Source organism: Bubalus kerabau, chromosome 11 (assembly GCF_029407905.1).
Source record: "Bubalus kerabau isolate K-KA32 ecotype Philippines breed swamp buffalo chromosome 11, PCC_UOA_SB_1v2, whole genome shotgun sequence".
NCBI classification, from domain to species: Eukaryota; Metazoa; Chordata; class Mammalia; order Artiodactyla; family Bovidae; genus Bubalus; species Bubalus kerabau.
In genome coordinates, this window is record NC_073634.1 from 50,318,868 (window position 1) to 50,345,934 (window position 27,067).

A 27,067-nucleotide genomic window follows, 5' to 3' on the forward strand; every position below is an offset into this window, starting at 1 on the left:
CACCACAAGGAGAGAAGCCACCGCACTGAGAAGCCCGGGCACCACGACTAGAGAGTAGTCCCTGCTGGCAGCAACTAGAGAAAGCCTGTGCACAGCAACAAAGTCTCAGCATAGTCAAAAATAAGTATTTTTAAAAAGAAACATGTAAAGAGAGAGGGAGACATAAAAAAAAGAAAGAAAACAATATTATTCATGTTTTCACCTCAACTAAGTCATTTTGTGGAAGAAACTATATGTTCAAACAGCTAATTCACATGACAACACTGGGGAAAATGTTAGTTATTAACAAGTACTGAGAAGTAGTGCAATTTCGTTCTTAGATACCTTTTTTATGGACATGTTGGAAGGCATCATGGATAAAAGAGATTCACTAAAGAATATAACAGTAAGGGAGAAGGGAACATACTAGGTAGGAAGCATTTTACAACTGATGAGGAGACAAATGTCTGTGAGTCCAATTGTTTGTTATATTTATTCATTTATATTTTAGATTCAACATATAAGTGAAAGCATTCAGTATTTGTCTTTCTTCTGTCTGACTTATTTCACTAAGCATATTACCCTCCAGATTCATTTGTGTTGTTGCAAATGGCAAATTTTCGTTCATTTTTATGGCTGAGTAATATTCCATTATTAGTTAGTGTAAGTTGCTCAGTCATGTCTGACTCTTTACGATTCCACGGACTGTAGTCCACTAGGTTTCTTTGTCCATGGCATTCTCCGGGCAAAAATACTGGAGTGGGTTGTCATTCCCTTCTCCCGGGGATCTTCCCAACCCAGGGATCAAACCCAGGTCTCCTACATTGCAGGTGGATTCTTTACCATCCGAGCCTCCAGGGAAGCCTAATATTCCATTATACATATATTCAGTTACACACACACACACACACACACACACACAAGGAAATGGCGACCCACTCCAGTATTCTTGCCCGGGAAATCCCATGGACAGACGAGCCTGGTGGGCTATAGTCCATGGGGTCACAAAGTTGAACACGACTGAGCGACAAACACACACACACACACACACACCACAGACATAGAGAACACACTGGAGGTTACCTGTGAGAAGAGGAAAGGGGGAGGGGCCAGAGATTGGGCTTTGGGACTAAGAGGCACAACACAACATGGTAAACCAACTTCAATAAAAATTTAAAACCAAACCTGTTTAGTAAGTGATTTGGTAATATACATCAAGAACATATTCATACACTTTGACCCAGTAACTTCGTCTTTCTTTTTCTACTGAACTGGAGAAAAGTTTATTCTGTGACGTTACTTGTAAGAGAAAATACATCATTGGAAACTTGGATGCTGAACAATACTAATTATGCAATAATTAGTCCGTGCAATAATATTTATGAAGGTTTAAGGTTGAGTAATAGTGTGTTTACTTAATGCAACAAGACCAAGCAGAATGTAAAATAATGTGTTCAGTGTGAGATTTGTAAATATGCATATAAACATGTAAAATATATTGTGCATATAATATATATAAATATTATATATATATATATAAATATATATATAAATAAAATATAAGTGCATATAACTAAACACAGACTGTATCACAGGTGTTATGTTCACTCAAAAGGTATGAGCATTATTAATACCCCTTACAGATGAGTAAGTTACTGTTCAGAGAGATGAAATAAGTCTTTGGAATACTCCTCAGCTGGTAAATTGTGAACTCAGGAACCCCAGTTTTGCCTGGCTCCCCCAAACTGGTGGATTTCCAGTTTTGTCTGGCTCCACTGCACAATAATTTAAGAGTTACCTTGACTCCCTGGGCATCAAAAAGTCAACCAAAGTTGTCAGTGAGCAGTGGGATTACAGGTGGTTTCTTTTTCTTCTTCACACTTTTCTTCATTTTACAACATATTCCAGAGAAAATATATGCAGATTACATATTTAAACTTTTATATTTGAAACTAAATAGTGAACATATTTGGAGCATGTGCTAGATAAATGTTTATATCGACCAATGTGCAAAAAGCTCCTATAAATTGATGAGAAAAAAGATAAATAACTCAAGGGAGAAAGATGCAACTCAGAAACCCAATGGTTAGATTCAGTAGCCAAAAGATTCAATATATTGCTAGAAGTTAAATTAAAACTATGATGGTACATTCTGATGAACCAGCAGTTAATACTCCATGCTTCTACTGCAGGGGACTTGGTTTCAATCCAAGAACTAAGTTCGCACATGTCTTGTGGTGTGGCCAAAAAAAAAAAAAATGCCAAAAACAAACAAAAAAAACCGCCAAAACAAAACATGATGAGATACCATTTTCCATCTTATCAAATTAGCAAAATTTTTAAAGATTCATAATATCCACAAGCTGGTGGGGAGATGGGAAAAGAGGCACTCTTACCCACTGCTGGCAGGAAGGAGGCTGTTCTGATAGGATCTATTAACACTACATACTCACATGGTTTGACCTGGAAATCCCATTTGTACAATTCTGCCTAATAGAAATCAAAGCACCATTTGTAAGGATATATGTTTATGAATAATTATTGTGGCATTATTTGTAGAGAGGGAATTGGAAAAAGCATGACTATCCACCAATATGAAAATAATAAATCAAAATCTATCAATTCAATGGATTATCAGGCTGTCATGAAAAAGAATTGGATCTATAAGTAATGGAGTGTGAAAAGGAATAGAGTACTGTGTATAGCATCACTACTGAAGTGTGATTTATCTCCCAGCAGCACTGGCATCATCTGGGAGCTTGTTTGGAAATACAGAATCTTGTTCTCATTCTTTTTTTTTTTTTTTTCTTAATCTTTTTCTTTTTTTTTTTTGATGTGGACCATTGACCATTTTAAAAATTTTTATTGAATTTGTTACAATATTGCTTCTTTTTTTATGTTTTTTAGGCTGTGAGGTATGTGGGATCTTAGCTCCTTGACCAGGAATCGAACCTACGTCCTCTGCACTGGAAGGAGAAATCCTAACCACTGGATCGCCAGGGAAGTCCCTCGTCTCCATCCTTGACCTCCTGAACTGGAATCTGCATTTTAACAAGATTCCCTACAGAAACACCAGTGTTTAGTGTGATCCTATAAAGGGGATGCCTTCTCATATGTCATGGCAAAAATGGTCCCACCACTTCATGGGAAATAGATGGGGAAACAGTGGAAACAGTGTCAGACTTTATTTTTCTGGGCTCCAAAATCACTACAGATGGTGACTGCAGCCATGAAATTAAAAGACGTTTACTCCTTGGAAAGAAAGTTATGACCAACCTAGATAGCATATTCAAAACCAGAGACATTACTTTGCCAACAAAGGTTCGTCTAGTCAAGGCTATGGTTTTTCCTGTGGTCATGTATGGATGTGAGAGTTGGACTGTGAAGAAGGCTGAGCGCCGAAGAATTGATGCTTTTGAATTGTGGTGTTGGAGAAGACTCTTGAGAGTCCCTTGGACTGCAAGGAGATCCAACCAGTCCATTCTGAAGGAGATCAGCCCTGGGATTTCTTTGGAAGGAATGATGCTAAAGCTGAAACTCCAGTACTTTGGCCACCTCATGTGAAGAGTTGACTCATTGGAAAAGACTCTGATGCTGGGAGGGACTAGGGGCAGGAGGAGAAGGAGACGACAGAGGATGAGATGGCTGGATGGCATCACTGACTCGATGGACGTGAGTCTGAGTGAACTTTGGGAGTTGGTGATGGACAGGGAGGCCTGGCGTGCTGGGATTCATGGGGTCGCAAAGAGTCGGACACGACTGAGCAACTGATCTGATCTGATCTGATCTACCAAAGTCCGACCTTTACTTCTACATTAACTTCTCACTTTTAGCTGGGTGCATGGCCACCTGGGACAAAGATTATGTTTCCCAGCCTTTCTTGCAGTTGGGTGGGACCATGTGGCTGAGCTCTGGCCAAGAGGACATGACTGGAAGTGAAGAGGGTCATTTCTGCCCCTAAAAGGGACATTGACGGAATCCCCCTGGTGGTTTCTTACTTACATTTTTTTAAGTGTGCACTTATTTTATTTATTTATTTTTGGCTCTGCGGGGTCTTTGTTGCTATGAGGACTTTTCTCTAGTTGTGGCAAGCAGGGGCTACTCTTTGATGTGGTGCAAGGGCTTCTCATTGTGGTGGCTTCTCTTGTGGAGAACCACTCTAGGGCATGCGGACTTCAGCAGATGTAGCACATGGGCTCAGTAGTTGTGGTTCCTGGGCTCTAGAGCACAGGCTCAATGGCTGTGGCACACAGGCTTAACCACTCTATGGCACTGAGATCTTCCGGGACCAGGGATCAAACCCATGTCTCCCGCATTGGTAGGTGGATTCTTTATCATAGAGCCACCAGGGAAGCCCTGTTTCTAACTCTCTGCTAACTGAAAGTTATCAGTCACAAAATCAGCCACTGTATGAGTTTGTTCAGTTGCCATAACAAAGTACAACAGTCAGAAATTTACTTTCTTCCAGTTCTGGAGGCTGGAGGATCTAAGATTAAGATCTGGCAGGGTAAGACATCTTTATGGCTCCCAGGCTAACGTTTTGCTACATCTTCACATAGCCTTTCTTTGGAGAGAGAGAGAGTGTGTGTGTGTGTATCTTCCCATAGCCTTTCTTTGGAGAGTGTGTGTGTGTGTGTGTGTGTGTAGAGCTCTCTTTGTCTGTGTGTGTTTACTTTTTTATTTTTCTTTTTAAAGACCACCAGTCTTTTCAGATTAAGCCTTCACCCTTTTGACCTCATTTAACCTTAATTACCCCCAACTCCATGGGGTCACAAAGAATCAGACACAACTGAGTGACTGAACTGAACTGAAAGGCTCTGTTTCCAAATACAGTCACGTTAAAGGTTAGGATTTCAACATATGAATTTGGATGGGGGACACAATGGACTCCACAGCAGTCACCTGGGACTCAGAGCTAGAAACTGCTACAAAGAATGCCCTTTCCTCTTCTCTCACCTGCTTACCTCTAAACTGTTAGATGAGAGACTAACTAGTACATTTTTCAAGACTTTTTACTTTGGTTCTCTTTGTTACAGCACCTTAGCCTGTTTCCTAACTGACCCTTACATTTGTGTTCCCCAAGGTCCACTGAGCAAGAAGAAACACAGGAAATGAAGCCCTCTAAATGGTTACTGTTGATTGCTACAAGGGTTGGAGTGCAGAATGAATTAAGAGCATTGAGGTAAAAACTTATCCAACAGCATTTTAAGGTTTACAATCATACCCAACTTTCAATGACTATGGGAAACATGATTGTTTTCCCTTTTGTAAGACTCCTTACAGCAATGTTCTTACTTATACTGAAACACACATATTCCACCCTTCATACATACCAGTTTCCCTTCTTCCCTCCCTCCCATCTTCCTTCTATGGCGGGGATGCTGTGCCCTGGGGCAGGCCAGGGAGTCAAGTCAAACCAGGCAGGCCAAGTCAAGCACAGTCTTAGTGCCACTGGATTGTCTTTCCAGAGTTTTATTTTTAGTTCTCTGATCCATACATCAAGGGATTTCCTTGTGAGAGGGAGGAATTTCCACAGGGCCCTTGGAAGGTGTTCTCAGCCTACCTACTGGTAAAATGGCATCAAGGGGCCCCATCGGTTCAATATGGGAACCTTGTCTGTACAGTGATAAGGACAGGCACAGCCGGGCAGTAGAAAGTAGCCTTTGCCCACGTCTGGGGCAGGCTGGCGCTCAGGCTCCAGAAGACAGGGGAAGTCAGCACTCTGTCGAATCCGGTTCGGGTCGCCATGGGCCAGGTACAGAGCATGGGAAGCTGGGTACACGGATGGACAGTTGCTGGTGAACCTCCATTTATCCTCCACTGGGGCCACATGGTCCTGTGGTGGGAAGAAGCCAGGTTGCCCCAGGTCCTTGGCGGTCATGTGGGGTCTTTTGAAGGCAGGGTATCCATCTTCTAGCTTGGGGTTGGGGCTGGGGGTGGGTCTGTAGAACTCTTTGTCCCGGAGTTGGGTGTCCAGCTTTGCTTGCTGTGGAAATAAATCATATACAAAAAGAGGGCTGAGAGAGGCAACAGTGAAGCTTCTTCCTAGGTAGTCTCCAAGACAGAGCACACTTGGAACTTCCCTGGCAGTCCAGTGGTTAAGACACCATGATTCCACTATAGGGGCATGGGTTCAATCCCCGGTTGGAGATCTACGATCCCACATACCGCAAGGTGGCCAAAAAAAGAAAATTAAATTTAAAAATAAATAAATGAGACAGGGTATACTTTTCTTTATTTTCTAGAGATTAGTTTTTGAGTGGCAATATATACAACAGAAGGACGTACCAAAATAGTACAAAAGGGTTTATAGCGAAAAGTAAGTCTATTTCCTACCCTCCTTCTTTCTCAGGTCCCCTCTCCAGGGACACCCACTGTCATCAGAGTGTTCTGTGTCTTATTAGAAATATTTTATGTACATGTAAACTTACACGTATATATCCAGATGCCTTCCATCTGTACACAAGTGATACATATTATTATTCCAGTCTGCACTTTGCTTCTCCTAAATAATCTCAGAAACTGTTCCACCTTTGTTTGTATAGATCTTCTTATTAATTTTAGTGGGGTTACCTCAAGATAGGAAAAGATGTCTTAAACAAGACTTAAAAAGAGCAAGGGCTTCCCAGGTGGCTCAGTAGTAAAGAATCTGCCTGTAATGTAGGAGTCGCAGTTTTGATCCCTGGGTCAAGAAGATTCCCCTGGAGAAGGAAATGGCAATCCACTGCAGTATTCTTGCCTGGAGAATCCCATGGACGGAGGAGCCTGTGGTGCTCCAGTCCATGGGGTCTCAAAAGAGTTGGACACGATTTAGCAACTAAACAACAATGAAAAGAGCAAATGATAAAGGAAAAGACTGACACATCTACCTATATTAAAATAAGAATTTCTATTCAGTGAAAGAGTGAAATGACGAGTCACAGACTGAATTTTGCCACTTATATAACTCACACATGTAAGATGTCCAGAATATTTAAAGAACCCATACGAATTAATAAGAAAAAGACAAGCCACTCAATAGAAAAGTGGACAAATGACATAAGCAGAAAAATAAATAGCCATGAACAAATGAAAGGATGAAATCACTGAAATGAAAATTATGACCACAAGAAAATATTATTTCAAGCCCAGCATCACCGACTTGATGGATATAAGTTTGCGCAAACTCCAGGAGTTGGTGATAAACAGGGAAGACTCGCATGCTGTAGTCCATGGGGTCGCAAAGAGTCGGACACAACTGAATGGCTGAACTGAAGTCGGCAAAAATGAAAAAAAGTCTGACACTCCCAAGGAATGACAAGATTGGAGAGCTACCTGACTGACTGTCCTGGTGGGAAAGTAAATTGATACATCCACTTTGGAACAGTGATGTCACCTCCAACCAGCAATTCCACCCCTGGGAGGGGTGAACACCTGCACAGGAGGCCCTGCCTCATCTTCATTGCAGTATTTGTGGGTGGGAGGAGTCACAAAAAATAAATAACCCCAATGTCCACTGACAGGAGAGGGGACAAATGCGTCATGGCATCTTCGTGCAATATAATATTTATACCACAGAAAATGAAGAACATGCCATAATGTTCAGCAAAACAATAGAAGTCAGAGAAGAGGACAAATAATATGATTCAATTATATAATGAAGTTCAAAAAGAGCAACCCTAAATAATTTATTTAAAGAGATTGTTGTTGTTTAGTCACCAAGGTTTGTCTGACTCTTCCAGACCCCGTGAACTGTGGCATGCCAAGCTTCCCATTTAAAGAGATACATACATAAAGGTAAAACTATTTAAAACACACACACATATAAGGGAGTGCTTAACCCAAAACTCAGAAGAATGATTACCTCTGGAAGTCGGGGGAGGGGTGGGAACAGGGAGGGGCACGCAGGGCTCTAATGTGTTGTGTTTTAAGCTGGCTGATAATAGGTACATTGGAGTTTATCAACATTATTTAAACTGTAAATGTTTTTTATTTACTAGGTGTTGTATGGGTGACCTACTTGGTGTATATTTGAAAACAATACACACGAACTTCCCGGGTGATCCAGTGGCTAAGACTCCGCCCTCCCACTGCAGGGGGCACTGGTTCCGTTCCTGGTCAGGGAAGATCCCGCATGCCCCGAGGCATGGCCAAAAAAAGAAGTAAAACAGTACACACACGTACACACAGAATACCTCTTTAGATCTCCTGGCTTCAGACACTGTTCTCAGTAAGTGCCCTCAATGTCCACACTCACAATAAAAATGGATAAAGAGGATTTCAGTGGGCGGTTGAATGGAAGGCAGGACTAAGTGACTTCTTACCTCTTCTGATGTGACCCTGGCATATTTGTGCTTCCCATAAGGTTTGTAGTCGATCATGTAGGAGCTTTGGTATATGTCCAAATCCACAGGGGCCTAAAGGTTAAGGGAGAACACTAAACAAGAGATTTCAACATGTCGTTCTTCCACTTAAAGGCTTTCAGTGACTTCTCATTGTTTGTAGGACAAAGGTTAACTTTTGAGCCTGGAATTTGGAGCTCTTCATAATCTGGTTTCTACTTGATTCTACCATCTAAACCCCCTTGGCCCAACTCTATGCCCATTACCCCAGCCTCACTGCTTTTGACTCTTCCCAGGTAGCTGGCACATATTCTTATCTCCGGCTGAAAACATGAGCTGTATTCTTCACCTGCTGGCAAATTCCTACACATCCTCCAAAACCCATATTAAATCCCTTCCCCCCAAATTTCTCCCTCTCATCTCTCTCTACCTTCCAACAATTAAACTCTTGTTCCTCTGCTTCTATGGCACATTTTACATCCCTCACTACAGCAGTTATCATGGTGTGCTATCACTGACTTAGTGAAGGATACTCGATTAGGATTTAATCTTAGGCATCTCTGCAACCTTAAAGCCCAATGCACTGCCCGACACACCATGGATGAACAATAAATGTACACTAAGCAAGTAAAGGAATCTCCAGAAAACTATAAACTCTTAACTTTCTTTGCTTATTTAAAAAAAAAAAAAAAGAACGCCATGCAGGGTTGGTAACCAGAGGGAGCTTCAAGGAGCCTGGCCCTCCCTGGGGCTGTTTGTCAATGCTGCCGATCTTGAGGTGGTCACAGTGGTCAGAAGCCCACAACACTCACCTGTCCGGGGAACACCACACCTGACATAGCAGACGACCTAGACACAGACAAGATGATTAGCCCCGTTTCTGCCACAGGCAGGGAAAATAGTCTAAAGCTCCACCAACCAATCACATGACTCAATCGCCAGGCATTGGTGACGGCAGCAGGGAAAAATGTGTTGGTGGACGGGGTCCTGGGGCACAGGGGCTACAGCAGGACTCAGAGGGAATCAGTTGTTGAGAACATCAGATTTACCCCTCAGGCAGAGGTGAACCTGATAGCAAGTGCTGTGCTAGTAAATGTTTAGCAATCTCCTTTTTGGGCAAGGGAGGCAAATAAACCCCAGTTTATAGTATTTGCGAAGTTCTGCTAAGTCATTTCCACCCTGGCCCATTTCGACCCACTCCAGTATTCTTGCCTGGAGAATCCCATGGGGTCGCAAAGAGTCAGACACGACTGAAGTGACTTAGCACTCATGCAAACAGAATGTGCTCCCAGAGCCGGGATGACTCCAGTGCATGGGGTCCCTGGGAGCCAGGGTTCTGAACAGCCCTGAGAAAGCAATGGTCAGGCCTGGAACTTAGAGGCATCCTGATGCAGAAGCACAAACTATGTTTCTAGTGGAGACTGAAGGGATCCAAGGTGATGGTTTTGAGGCTCTGCGTTCTTGGTGAACAACAGCTGTGGATGAGTCCAATCACTCCCTAATCCTGATATCTTAGTGGGGAGGCCTTTCTACCTGGGCTTGGGGGAGCTCTCTGAGCCCACTCCATCTCACATACTTGGCTCTCTAGGTTCTGGATGGCTCCTCCATTTCATTCCCGTGGCATCCTGCCCTGAGCGCCATTCCATTCAGGGTCCGTGGACCATCAGGGTGGTTGAGAGACCTCAAATAGCACCCGTGTCCCTTCCTTTTTGTGCATAGACAGCTCCTCTCCCAGACAGGAAGCCAACTTCAATGCAAAGAGCACCTACCCTTCCTTCTGCCGAGAGGATAATGATGTTTCAGCCCTGCCAGTTCCAAGTGTCCCTGCCACCTGGACAGGCTTGCTGCTGTGTCCCTCACCACAGCAGTCTGTGAGATGAACCCTGACCCATATGATGTTGGCTATTTTGGTCACAGTCCCTGGGCATTGTGATGGAGTGACTGGCCAACCTCCTGTGTGTCTGTCCCCTAATCCCTGGCCCACCCTTTCTCACGGAGAGCTGATCGTATTCCAGCACACCTGAGCCAACATGAAGCCTGGCAGCATCGAAAGGTACCCAGAATGCAAGGCTTTCCAACGCTCTGCTGAATCAGTCTATTTGCAGGTTAAAAAGAATCTCATGGGGATTATGACATTAGACTTTCTGTGACTGAATCCATCTCATACCAGAGCCCTCCCAAGCATCTGTCGCTTGAAAGCCTGGCTTATCCCTCCTCTGTCTGTCAAAATTCCACTCTCTTTCACAATTATTTGGATGGTTGTAATCCAAAACAAAAAATAGTAAGTGTAGACGAGAATGGGGAGAAGCTTGTGCATTGCTGGAAGGAATGTAAAATGATGCAGTCACTGAGGGTAAGTGGATAAGTGCTTGACGGTTTCTCAGAAAATTAAGCATAGATTTGCCGTGCGTGTGTGCATTCGTGCTAAGTTGCTTCAGTCATGTCTGAGTCTTTGTAACCCTATGGACTGTAGCCCACCAGGCTCCTCTGTCCATGGGACCCTCCAGGCAAGAATACTGGAGTGGGTTGCCATTTCCTTCTCTGATAGATTTGCTGTTTGATCCTGCAATTCCACCTCTGAATATGTACCTAAAAGAACTGAAAGCAGGGACTCAAGCAGATATTTATACATCTGTGTTTCTGGCAGCATTTTTCACAATAGCCAAAGGGTTGAAACAACCCAATAATCCATCGGTGGATGAATGCATAAACAGACTGTGATGTAGACACACAATGGAATATTACTCAGCCTTCAAAAGGAAGGGAATTCTGGCACATGTTACATGTGAGAACCTTGAAAACATGCTAAGTGAAATAAGCTAGACCTTAAAGGACAAATATTGCATGATTCCATTTACATAAAACACCTGGGTGGTCAAATTCATAGATACAGAAAGTAGAACGGTGGCTGCCAGGGAGCTGGGAGGAATGGGTATCGAGTTTCAGTTTGGAAAGAGGAAAGAGTTATGGAAATGGAGAGTGGTGATGATTGTGCAACATTGTCAAAGTATCTAATGCCACCAAACTGTGAACTTAGAATGGTTCAAATGATAAACTTTATATATATATACCATTTGCATAAATGTTAATATATTTACTCTCATACACACCAATTCCACTCTAAGGGCCACCTCTTCCACAAAGCTTTCCTTGGTTTCTCTCTAGATACACCATAGACTCCTTTCATTGACCCAACCAATATTTATTGAGGACTTATTTGGTGTTGGGCATTGTTCTGAACCTTGCAGATTCATCAGTGAACAAAATAGATGGAAATTCCTGCTTGCATAGGACTTACATTCTGGTGTGAACAAGACACAGAGTAAACCAAGTCCTAAGTGATTCAGCCTCCATTAGATTCAGCAAAGAAGCAAGATAAGGGAAACTTCCTTGGTGGTCCAGTGGCTAAGACTCTGCAATACCAATGCAGGGGGCGTGGGTTTGATCCCTGGTCAGGGAACTTGATCCCCACTAAGACCCAGCATAGCCAAATAAATAATTTTTTTTTTTTTTTTTAAAAGAAGCAAGATGGCAGAATGACTGAGGCACTTCAGATTGGGGTTGAAGTTGTCCAAAAAGGAGAGAGATATTAAAGCAGCAATCTAAGCACAGAAAGAACCAGCCATGCAACTGTATAGTTCCATATATACAGCAGGTCCTTGTTGTTTATATATTTTATATAGAGTGGTGTGTATCTATTAATACCAAATTCCCAATCTATCCCTCGTCCCCTTCCTCTTGTTAACCATGAATGTGTTTTCTGTATCTGTGAGACTATTTCTGTTTGTAAAGTCCATTTGTATCTATTTTTCTTTTAGGATCCTACATGTAAGTGATAGCATATTTTTTTTTCCCTTTCCAAACTTACTTCACCTAGTATGATCGTCTCTAGATCCCTCCCTGTTGCCAGCAAATCTTTAGTTCCTTATTGATAAAACATATATTCATAGATTGGATGGAAAACTAAAGGAGAAAAGGCTTTCCCAATAATTCGGTGGGGAAAGACCTGGAGAAAAGGGCTTCCTAGCACAGGGGTCAAGAGTCCAAAGCTTGTAAGACAGGATCAAGAGTAGAACAAGAAAAGCCAAGGAAAGGAGTGGGTGAGGGCATGAAACCAAGAGAGGGAGCATGTTGTGCATCTGTGACTGTCCCATTTTTCATTCTCGCTTCCCTTTAGAGAGCTGTTTCTCTCCCTTTCAGGAATCATGTAGTTTAAGTGGTGCTGATCCTACCCCAGCTCTAAATGGGTGTTGTTGTCCCTAGAAAATTCCAGCTCTAGGCTGCCATTCAGGGAGAGGCTGGTGACCCAAGGCGGGCTGGTGAGTACCATCCCCAGCTCTTGGGGAAGAGGATCTCTCTTTCTGAGACAGCATACCTCAGGGTCCCTATTTCTTCACTGAGAGTTGAAACACTGTGTTATGTTTCAGACTTCCTCCAACCAGACTTCAAATAGTCAGGGATTTTTGTAAAGCTTGTGATGGACCATGCAAAATATCACGTGGTGCCAATTTTTAAGTTTGTACAGTGTGATGATTGTTTTTCAGTCGCTAAGTTGTGTCTGAGTCTTTGAGACCCCATGGACTGCAGCGTGCAAGGCTTCCCCGTCCTTCACTGTTTTGACAGTCCATGGGGTTGCAGAGTCAGACACGACTGAGCATGCACGCATGCACAGGGCCAGATTGGGTCTGATAAAAACAACAGTTATAGTGCAATACATGTTATTTTTCTGAAATACACAACACAGGTAAATTTCTCATGGTTCTTGCCTTCTCCTTCAACAGCATGTGTGTGTGGCAGGGCAGGGGGGCAGGGGGCATCTTTTCCACGCTCATTAGGTATGAAAAATAAACCAGAAAGCAAATCCTGGTTGTTATTTTTAAGCCTAAATCACATACAAGTGCTAGCTTCAAATTGTGTGGGCTAAGATAAACTAAATTTCATAATACACCAACATAAGTTCATAATACACCAACACAAGTGTATTCCTAAAAGCACGGTTAAGGTGAAGTAAATGTTGTTTAAAAAGCACACACCAAAAGATAGTGTGTGGACAGGATTCAATAAACAGTGTATGACAAAGCACCGGGCACAGCAAAGGCTCTCAAAAAATCCTCCCCTTCTGCCTCTGGGAGGAAATTAACCTCTGCATCTTTATTTCTTTTCTTTTTTTACATTGAAGTGCAGTTGATTTACACTGTTTCAGGTGTACAACAAAGTGATTCAGTTATACACACACACACACACATTCCTTTCCGATTCTTTTCCATTTTAGGTTATTAGAAGATATTGACTATAGTTCCCTGGGCTAGATAGTAGGTCCTTGCTGTTTATTTTATATATAGTAGTGTGTATCTATTAATTCCAAATTCCCAATTTATCCCTCCTCCCCTTCCCTTTCGAAAACCATGAATTTGTTTTTCTCCCTCTCTGTAAGTCCATTTCTATTTTGTAAAGTTCATTTGTATCTATTTTTTTTAGGATTCCACATGTAAGTGATATCCTATATTTGTCTTTCTCTGTCCAAACTTACTTCACTTAGTATGATCATCTCTAGGTCCCTCCCTGTTGCTGCAAATCATCTTTGTTTCCTTATTGACAAAATACATATTCATAGATTGGAAGGGAAGGCTAAAAGAGAAAAGGGCTTTCCCAGTGGCTCAGCCGGTAAAGAATCCACCTGCAATGCAGGAGACACAGGAGACAACAGGTTCCATTCCTGGGTGGGGAAGATCCGCAGAAGGAAACTGCAATCTACACCAGTATTCTTGCCTGAGAAGTCCCACCGACAAAGGAGACTGGTGGGATAGTCCTTAAGGTTGCAAAGAGTCTGAAAGGGCTGAGCGTCTAGGCAAACAAAGGAGAAAAACGCGCACAATGCCTTGGCACCTGATCTGATATGCTGCAGGAGCTTAATTATTGCAACCTTCATTCATCTGAGAGAAATTCCTATTGGCTTTCTCTGAAGAAAAACCTGGGCCCGCAGTTTCTGTCTATGCAAATTCAGCTTGCTAATGTTGTTAAATCACAGGAGGAAATTCTTCTGGAAGCCCTCGAGTTCCTCCAGGCTTATATTAAAGGGATTACAATCCATTTCCTTCCTAATTCGCCTAATGCGCTCTGGGAAGCCCTCAGGCCGGGGATTAAAGCATTTACGCCTTTAATTAGGAGCAAACCTTCCCCCAGAGCCTGAAGCACAAACAGCGAGTCGACACTACAAAGGCCTCCTCCCAGAGCAGTGGGGATATTGATCCCCCTCCGGGAGCCCGGAGTCTCGGAGGGTTTAGCAAACGCTGCTTTTCCCAAACTGGGTATCTGAGCCGGGAAGGCCCTCAGTAGAAATAGAAACCCCTTCACGCCAAGAGCAAACAAACAAACAAAAGTCGATCCGTGGAGTTCAGCAGCAGCGGAAGCATCTTCAGGAGGGGGAGGGTCCGCGGAACGGTCCCACCGCCTCGCTCTTCTAGGTTTTCCCTGTGCGCTCACCACCGGGTCATTAGCTTTGAAGTGGAGGGCTCTGAAAATTAAGCTGTGTTTGTGCATCAGCGAGGTCTGTCCCCACACGGATGCTTTCGCCAGCTCCCAACACAGTCTGCTAGCCCCTCCCACGCCAGATTCCTGGGAAATTCCTGGGTCGCCAAGCTATGGATTTCTTCAAGGGCAGCGCGGTGACTGCTTCAGAGTCGCCTGGGATGCGCATTAAAACCCAGATTTCTGCTGCCACCTTCAGCGTCAGAATTTCTGGGAGAGGGAGCCAACTAGGGAATCTACCTTTTCGGAAGCTTCCCCGGTGATTCTTAGGATTCCTACACTCCTCTGGAAGGAAATCCTGGCTGGGCCACCCCCAGCCTTTGTGCAGAAGAAGCTGAGACCCAGAGCCTTCCAGGATCTTGTACAAGGGCAGTCAATCGACTCGCTGCGATTGGTACACTGGTGGATGTGTAGGGTACTCCAGAAATTATGCCAAAAGAGCTGGGGAAATTGTTAAATTGGGACAAAATGTGGGGCATTTGGCTTCATTTGTTCAACACACACGTATGACCACCTTTGGTGAGCGAGACGTGTTAAATGCTGCTGCTGTGTGCGTGTATGTGTGTGTAATAGTAGTAGGAGGAGGAAGGGTGTGTTGTTGGAGTGATGATAAAAAATGGAAAACATGGGACTTCCTTGATGGTTCAATGGTTAAGACCCTGCACTTCCAATGGTAATGGACTTCCCAGGTGGTGCAGTGGTAAAGAATCTGCCTGCAAAGGCAGGAGACGCAAGAGATGTGGGTTTGATCCCTGGGTCTGGAAGATCCCCTGGAGAAGGGCACGGCAACCGACTCCAGTATTCTTGCCTGGAGAATCCCATGGACAGAGGAGCCTGGTGGGCCACAGTCCATGGGTCACAAAAGAATTGGACATGACTGAGCATGCGCATACACACTTTCAGTGATCAGGGAACTGAGATCCCACATGCTACATGGTGCAACCAAAAAAAGAAAAAGAAAAAAACACACCAGGTTCCCGCCATCTAGCACTTTATAACCTGGTGAGTGGGGGGGAGAATGAACCAGCACAGGTGGAAGTGTGGAGGCAGGACCATGTGGTATAGAGTCGGGCCGGAGACCTAGCAGAGACGTGGTGGTGAAACCAAGTCTTAAATGAAGAGCTTTCTTTTGCCAGAAACTGGCCCTTCTCTGAAGATTCCATTTCCTGTCCACCCCTGCTCACCCACCCCCCTTTTCTCTGAACATTTAAGACACTCCAGCAGATATCTGTCACTTTATAGATGCTATTTCCATTAGGTATGCGTTTTTTACTTCCTCAAGAGATCTGAACTGCCTTTTGCCTCTCTACACCCTCTGAGCCTAGACTAGACCTGTAAATGCTGGGTCTTCCATGACACTCTTTGATTGTCTGGGGAATTTTTCAAGGTCAAGCTGGAAGGGCAGGCTGCGGTAGGACAGTGAAGGCCCTCAATGCTAAGGAGTGTGGACTTTCAGACAAGAGGCTGAGTGCGAAGAGGAAAGAGTTTGAGAGTCAGGTGACTTTGCATTTGAACCCAGCTCTATCACTTACTGGGCTTCCCAGGTGGCTCAGTGGTAAAGAATCTGCCTGCTACTGCAGGAGATGTGGGTTCGATCTCCAGGTCAGGAAGACCCAGAGAAGGAAATGGCAACCCACTGCAGTATTCTTGCCTGGGAAATCCCATGGACAGAGCAGCCTGGCAGGCTACAGTCCATGGGGTCACAAAGAGTTGGACATGACTGAGCATGCACCCATGCACTACCACTTAACAACAGTGTGTCCTTGGATAAGTTACTTATGTTCTCAAGTGGTCAAATGAAGGTTGAAAATGCCTTGCTGGCAGGAGAAAGGGATAAAATGCTGTGTTGGTCCTGCTCAGCACGATGCTGGACACATACTGCAAATGGGATGTACTCAGTGAAGGAGAATGAGTGTGGTAGATACCACGCAATAGTAACATGATGAAAGGGACGTTTTAAAGAGGTCAGTGTGGATGAGTGTGCAGCACAGACAGGAAAGGGGACACAGCTGGAGAAATGACAACAGCTGGAGCCTCTGCAATCAGCCGGGCACTTGAGAATTGGCTGGACAGTTGGAGATGCTGGTAACAAACAACAGAGCATGTACCCTGTGCTGGTCACTGTCCTGACAGCATCATCGTGACCCTACAACAGATTCTTTTTCTTTTTGATTGTGCTGGGTCTTAGATGTGGCTTGTGGGATCTAGTTCCCCAACCCAGGCCTCCACTACATTGAGAGTGCGGAGTCTTAGCCACTGGACCACCAAGGAAGTCCCTACACAAAGCCTTTTTCATCCCTCTCTTCATTTTGTAAATGAGGAAAATGAGGCACAGAGAGGTTAAGTGACTTGCTTAGGGTCCCTTGCGCCTAGTAAGTGGCAGAATCAGGATTGCAGCCTCAGCTGCCTTGGGCCAGAGTCCACATTCTCCATCTGAGGGCCGTACAGCCTCCACACACCTGGAGAGACAATGGACAGGGTTCTAGAAGAGGGCAACCTGTATGCTGCACTGCAAGGGATGGTCTTCCTTGCAGTGTCCTGAAATTGCCTGAGAAAGTGAAAAGTGGTTCCTAATCTAGAGACTGGCACCCATGGCTGGGCTGTGGTGTCCTCCTGCTAAATGTGAAGATTCATGTAACACACACATTCGACAAGACCCGTGTGACTACAGCGGATCAAGGCAGAAACAAGACTACTCTGTAATTATGTCTGAACCCAGACAAAGGAGGAACCCTGTCCAACACACAAAAATGACCAAAAAGCTTCATTCTGGCTAATGAGCCACTCCTGCTTCTCATCTTAACCCTCCTTCCTGATAGACAAAAATTATTGTGATACCCAATTATAGAGTTACACCTGCTTCCCAACATTGTCCGATACAGACCAAAGCCCCGCTTCCTCGAACTCTCCCTCAAAACCCTAACACAAGGCCAAATCCTATGATCAGTACTTCCTGACACCTCATTCTAACAACTCCCCCTTGTGTGTTTTCTCTCTCTGGACACAAACCCAGCTGTTCAGTCCCAGGCAGGTTCCTGGATGGAAGTCACTGACAAGTCATTGGAAATCCCAGTGTTTCAATATCCAAGCTGTTTCCCAGATTGCCTCTCCCTGTCAGAAGTGGGATCTTGGTCAGGCTATGCCATGACTGGGGCCTCAGAAACAGTCACTATAATTATCTTTGTGTTCCCCTAATCCCAGGTCAGAGAGGGCAATGGCACCCCACTCCAGTACTCTTGCCTGGAAAATCCCATGGATGGAGGAGCCTGGAAGGCTGCAGTCCATGTGGTTGCTGAGGGTCCGACACGACTGAGCGACTTCACTTTGACTTTTCACTTTCATACATTGGAGAAGGATATGGCAACCCACTCCAGTGTTCTTGCCTGGAGAATCCCAGGGACGGGGAAGCCTGGTGGGCTGCCGTTTATGGGGTCGCACAGAGTCGGACACGACTGAAGTGACGTAGTAGTAGTAGTAGTAGTAATCCCAGGTGGCTCAGTGATAAAGAATCTACCTGCCAATGCAGGAGACTCCGGTTTGATCCCTGGGTTGGGAAGATCCCCTGAAGAAGGAAATGGCAACCCACTTCAGTATTCTTGCCTGGGAAATCCCACGGAGAGAGGAACCTGGTGGGCTACAGTCCATGGGCTCACAAAAAGTCAGACACAATTGAGGGACTGAGCACACACACAATCTCCTTTACAGAAAAGAGAAAGAATTCTTCATTAAAGTGACGGTGAGGATCATATTGACATCAACAAATTGTTAAGAAGATTCAATAGGGACTTTGGTCCAGTGGTGAAGAATCCACCTTCCAACAAGGGTTCAATCCCTGATCGGGAAACCAAGATCCCACATGCCCTGGGACAACTAAGCCCATGAGCTGCAACTAGAGAGCCTGTGTGCAGCAAGCAAGACCTGACCCAGCCAAATATATATATATAGGGCTTCCCTGGTGGCTCAGCTAGTAAAGAATCTGCCTGGAATGCAGAAGACCTGGGTTTGATCCCTGGGTTGGGGAGATCCCCTGGGGAAGGGAATGGTTACTCACTCCAATATTCTGGCCTGGAGAATTCCATAGACTGTATATAGTCCATGGGGTCGCAGAGTTGGACACGACTGAGCTACTTTCACTTTTTTATTAAAGAAAATTCAATAGCAGAACATGCAGCCATGTCTAGCATGGTGACTGGCAGAAAGAGCTTAGACTGCAATTCTTAATTCATTTTATTGTTATTTCAGCAGTTGTCAAAAGCATTTAAAAAAATTCATCCAGATTATTGGCTTCTCTGTATTAAAACAAGGCTCAAGTTATGGAATATAGGTGAAGAATGAGGTATTGAGTGCCCCTATATCATACGTTTTTCCCAATAATGAAGCTTACTCTTCTAAAAATTGAATATTACAAAAATTAAACTGTGTCATATTTAACAATCTTTTTCTTGTGTTTAGCACAGGATTAGGCATTTCTCAGAATAAAAATACACAAATGACCAATAAATGTATCATTTCAAATCAAAGGAATGCAAATAAATATGAAATTTCCTACTTATGAGTGCCAAAAGGAAGTTTTATTAATAAGTATAATGTCCAGTACTGGCATGAAGCAACAGGCACTTTTTCATACATGGTAGTCATGAGTATAAACGACCATAGCTTTTTCAAAGGCAGTTAGAGCTACCTGCCTAAAGATCAGAAGGCTGTACTCTTTGACCTAGCAGTTACACTCCTGCATGTTGGTCTGACATCAGTCATCACGCACATGTACCAAGACAGGCATAGGATGGTTCATTATGGAATTGCTTGAAACAGGAAAAACTTGCAACAAATGAAATCTACATTGGCAGGAGCTGATTAAATAAACATAGAAAAATCCACACTGAAATATTAGCACACCTTTAAAGGAAATACAATAGACCTTCAGATGAACTGAAATGAGAGGATGTTCATGTCCATGAGAAGGAGATACTATTTCTGAGAAGATATTAAAGAATAATTGTGATATCCTTAGAGATGGTTGGATAAAATCCTTTTGCCTAAAGACCTGGAGGTGAAATGGAGAATTACACCTCTTGGGGTCTCTTTTCCGTAGTAAATCTAAACTGTATCCCGTGACTGCTCAGTAACTAGTGATTATTATGATGGTTGATGATGAAGAAAGAAGTGGTAAAGATTCTATGCCCCAAAGAATTAGAACACTACTATCCCTAAAAGATCTTACTTTGCCTAACAGTTACCCCAGCATATTAGCAGCCCTTATTTTGTCTCTGTTTATCTCTGTTGCCTTCCCTAAATTCTTTCCAGTGCTTTTTGGGCCATGGGTCTGGGGTCAGTGGTGGGTCGGGCTATTAGATGTTGAAAGGGCAAGGTGATCAGTAAGTCACACTCCCATCCCCTCCCTACCTGACCTGGCACTGGCACCGTAATCTGTGAGAGGATCTGCCTTTATGCCATCACGTTGGAATGAAGTGCCGAGAGGAGCATCTTCCCAAGGAACCCCGTTGACAGATTGGTCAGTCACCTTGAGGTCAGACCCCCTCATACCTCATACCACAAACCTGGCCACGAGAGGTTGGGAAAAAAGACTGACTTTTTTGAGCACAAACACTTTCAAGGTAAGCTGGTGGATCTTTAAGTGTGGTCCTTGGACCTCCACAAGTAACTGCTAAAAACAGTCTCAAAATCCCATTCCCTATCTTCCAAATCAGATTTTGATGGGAGAAGCTGGAGTCAGGCATGGGAGTCAGCATGTTAGACAAGTTCTCAAGAAGATTCTTTTGTGCCCTGAAGCTTGAGGACAACCTAGACAGACTTTGGTGATATTTTGCCCATAGGCAAGTCTTTCAGCAACCCATGATGATTGATCATATCTTTGTGTGAAGCATTTGCAGACAGTCAAGTGACCTTATGTCTCCATTATCCTGCGGTAGAGAATAACTAGAAGTAAAAAATGCAACTTGGGACTTCTCTGGCAGTCCAGGGATAAACACTTCACCTTTCAATGCAGTGGGGTACAGATTCCATCCCTGCTCCAGGTGCTAAGACCCCACATGCTTCAGGGTCAAAAAGCCAAAAAATAAAACAGAAGGAATATTGTAACAAACTCAATAAAGACTTTAAAAATGGTCCACATTAAAAAAAAATCTTTAAGAAACAAATGAAGCTTGATTTAAGTGGGTGCCTCTGTGTATATTCCAGCAAATATCAGATGGAAGATAACACCAAAAACAATGTTGGGAAGAGAAATAAGAAAATTTCAAGACATATTGTATAGATACAAGCCATTTACTCTGTGTGTGTGTGTGTGTGTGTGGCTGTACTTCATGGCATGTGGGATCTTAGTTCACCAACCAGGGATCGAACCCATGCCCCCTGCAGTAGAAGTGAGGAGTCTTAACCACTGGACTGCCAAGCAAGTCCAATATGCCATTTACTGATACTTAGCAAACATTTATTGAACAGCTCAGAGATATAGATACGAATTTATGAAAAAGAAAGATTTTAAAACTTGAAATAAGTACCCTTAGTTCTGAGATTTCCTCCCTGTTTATGTCTATTTGTAAAGTATCGTGGACACAGGCGCCAAACCTTCAGTGACGATTTTTCACTCTTCCAGGCCTCACATACCAGAATGTCCTAGGCAGGGAAGGCCCCTTCCCAGCTCCAGGACAGTGTGTCTGAAGCATTCCTCGTCTGCTTTTGTAGATGGTCCCTGCTCAGTAAGGCAGTAACACCTGGCTCTGCCTCTCAAAGCCCCGACGTGCCCCAGACATCTACCCAGTTCCTGACTTCCATCAGACTTGAGCACAGGTTTTCCTCTCCATCCCACTCCTTCCAAGTCAGGCATGATCCCAGATCCTTACCAGGTCCATCCCACAGCCCAGTCTCAGCCTTGCGTCATCTCCTGCATCCCAGGGATGTTCTCCCCTCCTCTACGTCAGCTTCAATGTCCCATCTACCATCTCTCTCACCTTCTAAACCTTAAATACCAACACTGCACACCTCCTGTGAACTCAAGGCTTTCTCCTCCTCTGGAAAACATGATAGTTTCCATCAGACAGGACTGAGCAACTAACGCTTCACTTCACTGTCTTATGAGACACAGAGGAGGGCTCAGAACTCAGAATCAGTGTGTGAAGGGGACGCTGAGGGTGACAAAGGCTTCCTGGAGGAGCTGAGCCCCAGATGAGGTGTGGGAATGACTAGGGCTCTGCCCTTCACACACTCACATACATACACACAAGCACACCTCTCAGCAGGTAAGCTGGTTTTTGCTGAATCAATCCCCTTATCTGAGGCTGTCTTTGGTATTCATTTGAGCTGAACTGAACCGACAAAGAAAAGCTGTGGAGTCTGAGACTATAATAGCTTCAACACTTGATGAGAGGGGTGAATGTTGTGGAAAGAAAGTGGACCGACTATCCAAACACTTGTTTTCATGGCCCAGCTTGCCACTAACCAGCTGTGTCACTCTGGTCATTTAATTTTTCAGGGGGCAGGAACGAGGTAGGAGCAACAGGACCTAGTGAGGAGAAAGGGAGAGAGAGAGAGACATCATTGGTACCTGGGACCTGTTTCCCCATGACACAGACTTCTAGAAGACAAGAACCTCTCGTCATTAAAAAAAAAACAAAAAAAAACTATTTATTTATCTGGTGTGTCTGGTCTTAGTCGTGGTGCATGGGCTTAGTTGCCCCCTGGCATGTGGCATCTTAGTTCCCCAACAAGGGATCAAACCTGCATCCTCTACATTGGAAGGTGCATTCTCAATCACCGGACCACCAGGGAAAGTTCCAAAGCTCTCATCATTTTATTGTCTATTATACTTCTAGGGTTGGACTATACTGTGTCTTAAAAAAAAAATTATCCTCAAAATAAAAATGTTAGGATCTGTGGTAAAATTTCCCCTCAATTCTCTGAATCAGGAATAACAAACTCAACTAGTTTTATTTGTTTAAATTTATTTTATTGAAGTATCATTGATTTATGTGTTAATTTCTGCTGTACAACAAAGTGACTTAGTTATACACATATGTGCATATGTTCTTTTTCATATTCCTTTCCATTATGGTTTATCATAGAATATTGAATACAATTCCCTGTTGCTATATAGTGGGACTTTGCTGTTTATCCCAAACCAGACTTATTTTAAATTTCAAGGGTACTGCAGATCCTATGACCATGTTTAACTTTTATTTTCTTCATAACCCTCACACCTTGCTGGTGAATCTGTCTGCCTCAGTTGGACATGGTGCCTTAGCACCTCATTTGGAGATAAGAAGCTGTTCTTTTCTTCTCACACCTGTAACACCACTTCCAGGAGTCCAGCCAGCTCTGACTCCCATCTGCAGACCGTGGGCGTTTCCACCCTGGCTTCATTGTCTCCTATCCTTTTTTTCCTTCCTTATTATTTTGTATCTTGTTGTGTTGTCTGTATTTTTGCAAATCACCCTGAAACCTTCTAGAATAAGGCCAGGCACACACATGTACCTTACTGATCATCAGCATTCTCTTTCGGAGACCACTGAACTGCTTGATTCAACTCATTCCTTTGTTAGTGTCTGTTACCCACTGGCCTTTTCATACTGTTTGTAGGGTTCTCAAGGCACCTTTAGCCATCTGATATGAAGAGCCGCCTCATTGGAAAAGACCCTGAAGCTGGGAAAGATGGAGGGCAGGAGGAGAAGAGGGTGACAGAGGATGAGATGGTTGAATGACATCACCAACTCAATGGACATGAGTTTGGGCAGACTCCGGGAGATGGTGAAGGACTGGGAAGCCTGGCTTGCTGCGGTTCATGGGGTGGCAAAGAGTCGGACATGACTGAGAAACTGAATAACACACTGGTCACCCTGCCAGGGGGAGGGCAACACACACTACACAAGTAATCAGAGAGAAAACTGATACCAGATAGAATTAGTGCAAAGGAGGAAATAAGCAGTAAAACAGGGAAGGAGGGCAGCATTTACCCAGGAAGGTGCAGGCAAGGCCTCTCTGAGGACTGACACTTAAGCAGGGACTTGGAGGACAAGGCAAGGTGGGAGAGGCCAGCCCAGGGGAGAAGCACAGAGAAACAGGCTGGGTGGGTTTCAGGAGGGGCAGAAGGATGGTGTGTGAGGGGGAGAGGAAGGGCAGCAGGCAGGCAGAGATGTGTCAGCCAGGTATGTAGATTTTGGTTTCAGTGCAAAGGGAAAGCCCTTCTTGTACCAGAAATGACAGGTTCTGTTTCTGAAGATGACAGCCATACCATTGAATACCACTTTGAATGCAAAGGCAACAGCTATGGATACATGCAATGACTCGGATGGATCCCAAGGGTATAAATGATGCATGAAAAAGAGAAGCCCATCTCGAAGGGTCACAAACCGCACGATCCCATTCATACAACATTCTCAAAATGACAACGTGATAGACAAGGAGTTTATAGACAATTATAGAGTGGACTTCCAGTATTCTTGCCTGGAGAATCCCATGGACAAAGGAGCACGGTGGGCTACAGTCCATAGGGTTGCAAAGAGTCAGACATGACTGAAGCAACTTGGCAGGCACCCACATAGGGTGGATGCCAGGGGTCAGGGGAAGAAGACTGGGTGACACTATGAAGTGTAGCATAAGGAAGATCTTGTGGTGATGGAACAGATTTGTATCTTAAAAAAAAAAAATTAATTAATTACTTTGGTAATTAGTTGAGACATTGGTCTTAGCTGCAATATTGGGATCTAGTTCCCAGACCAAGAATTGAACCCAGGCCATGGAGCATGGAGTCTTAGACATTAGACCACGAGTAGATTACTAAGAACTCACAAAATGGACGCAAAACAGCAATATCTTAGGTTTGTCTAGCATCTTGTGTGGACACATAGAAATATGTACATAAGACATTTGTGCTTCAGAAAATATTTGTGTGCATAGGTCGTGATTTATGAGCATAGTAATAGATCATTCGATGATTGGGATCCATTTATTGGGGGGCTCTGGTATTATTATGTGGGTTCAAGCCTGTGGGTTCTGAGACATAAACACAAGTAACACTGATGAAGGATTACCAACACAGAAGAGCTTCCAAGAAGCAGTGTGCTTGGAGAAACCCAGTCAGAACTGATGCTGTCAGTGGCTGTGGTGAGAGGGTCAGAGCCCTTTGAGGAATAAAGATACCCTGTAGCATTGAGGTTAGGGTCTCACCTCAGGGTATGGTTGGCCTAGGCCAATGTCTGAAGGAACTTTTGAAGGAGCTGCCTTAGAACGGCAGGTCAGATCCACCCCCAAGCCCCCACTCACCCTGTTCTGCAGCCAGATTGGCCTTGCCTTGACTCTCTGGCCCAATCAGTGCCCTCTGAGCTAACACTAGGGGACCTGGACTTCGCGACACCACCCACTCAACAATCCTATCTTTATGGTTATTAATGTCAATATCAGTGAAAAGGACTTACCTACAGAACCCTTCATCTGGCCACATGGATGGGTCTTGTCATTTCAATGAGACCAGTGCTGCAGAACTGGACAGGAGGCTCCCATCCCAGGGCCATCAGAACAGAAAGAGCATTTTAGCTGTTTACATCTCCTGGTCCTGAGAACTAAAAGAACACACGCTTTTGCAGAAACAAATGTTCTATGCTCACACTGATCTTTTCAATTACGTTAGAAAGGTTTTGGTTTTGTTTTGGCTGTGCTGGGCAGCTTCTGGGATCTTAGTTCCCTGACCGGGGGTTGAACCCTGGGAGACAGCAGTGAAGAGTCCTAACTGCTGGATGGCCAGGGCACTCCCCACAAAGCCATTTTATGGAAATATGTGTGGAAGTTAACTTGACTTAAAAAAAATTCTTATTTATTTGGCTGCACTGGGTCTTGGTTGCGGCATGTGGGATCTAGTTCTCTGACTAGGGATCAAACCCGGGCCCTCTGCATTGGAAGCGCAGTCTTAGCCACTGGACCACCAGGGAAGTCCCGTTAACTTGACATTTAAGACTTTACAAGTAGTAAAGGAAATAGCATGACAAAAAGGATATCTTTGCAGCAAGCCCTGAAGTTCTTACTGTCTTCCTCAAGTATTTATAATATCCAAGCTTGCGTGATGTCATGAATGGCTCTCCTCCTTCCAGCCTCAAAAAGGAAATAAAAGCCTTAGAGGATATGAAGATTTGACCATATTCCAAGCCTCAAGGTGTTAGAAGTTTAGAGCTCTTTGAATTCAGACATTTACTTGAACATCTCATGGCATCTCAAACTGAACTTGGCCGATGCATATTTGGGGGGATACACGGAAAGAAAACTGAGGAGGCAATACACTAGAAATCAGGATGTCAGTTACCTCTGTGGGGAGGGCTATTTGTGATCAGGAAGGATGCTGATGCAGTGAGTGATTTGCGGGGTTCCAGGAGTTGGTGATGGACAGGGAGGCCTGGCATGCTGCGATTCATGGGGTCGCAAAAAGTCGGACACGACTGAGCGACTGATCTGATCTAATCTGATCTGATTCTTAATCTGGGTAGAGATTACGTACATATGTTAGAATAATCCATTACATTATGTACATTTTAGGGCTTCCCTGGTGGCTCAGAAGATAAAGAATCTGCCTGCCGTGTGGGAGACCTGGGTTCGATCCCTGAGTTGGGAAGATCCCCTGGAGAAGGAAATGGCAACCCACTCCAGTATTCTTGCCTGGAGAATCCCGTGGGCCAAGGAGCCCGGTGCGCAGGCTTCTCATTACAGTGGCTTCTCTCATTGAGAGTACAAGGCTCTAGGGCACATGGGCTTAAGTAGTTGCAGAACGTGAGCTCAGTAGTTGCAGCTCCCAGGCTCTAGAGCACAGACTCAGTAGTTGTGGTGCACAGGCTTAGTTGCTCCTCAGCATGTGGTATCTTCCCGAATCAGGGATTGAACTCGTGTCTTCGGCATTGGTGGGCAGATTCTTTACACTGAGCCATCAGGGAAGCCCCAAGCAATTTTCTTTATGTGAACTTTTTTCCACAATCAACAAAAGGAAAAGTTGTGTTGCCCACACAAGCCTGGTCTTCTTCCCTTCTCTACTATTTCAGTAATTGGTGACACCACCATCCATCCAGTTACTAAGGTCTAAGACCTGGGGGGTTATTCTTGACTCTTTTCCTCCCTTTCCTCCACCTCTACATCCACTCCATCACAGCCTCAAAAGTTTTCTCCTTTCCCTCCAAGCTTCACACCTCCACTGTCACTACTCCATCCAACCTCCATCAAGTCTCTGTGGATAACATTACCACTGA

The 27,067-nt window shown here is 44.2% G+C and overlaps 1 protein-coding gene across 1 annotated transcript; it reads right to left on the reverse strand.

The window, feature by feature from the left end:
* Nucleotides 1-5,109: 5,109 nt before the first annotated feature.
* On the reverse strand, nt 5,110-9,150 carry SPMIP9 (sperm microtubule inner protein 9). Its single transcript, XM_055539110.1, has 3 exons — nt 9,113-9,150; nt 8,283-8,375; nt 5,110-5,965 (listed from the first exon to the last, which is right to left on the reverse strand). The coding sequence occupies exons 1-3, from the start codon at nt 9,137-9,139 to the stop codon at nt 5,543-5,545; spliced, it is 543 nt and encodes a 180-aa protein (XP_055395085.1). The 5' UTR covers nt 9,140-9,150; the 3' UTR covers nt 5,110-5,542.
* Nucleotides 9,151-27,067: the final 17,917 nt, after the last annotated feature.

Bases quoted from the DNA above. Each gene is read 5' to 3' on its own strand.
- SPMIP9 (XM_055539110.1), bottom strand. From the start codon at position 9,139: ATGTCAGGTGTGGTGTTCCCCGGACAG. The intron at 8,376-9,112 runs GTGAGTGTTGTG...CTTAACCTTTAG, and splicing joins GTGTGGTGTTCCCCGGACAG to GCCCCTGTGGATTTGGACAT. The intron at 5,966-8,282 runs GTAAGAAGTCAC...TTATTTCCACAG, and splicing joins CCAGGGTCACATCAGAAGAG to CAAGCAAAGCTGGACACCCA.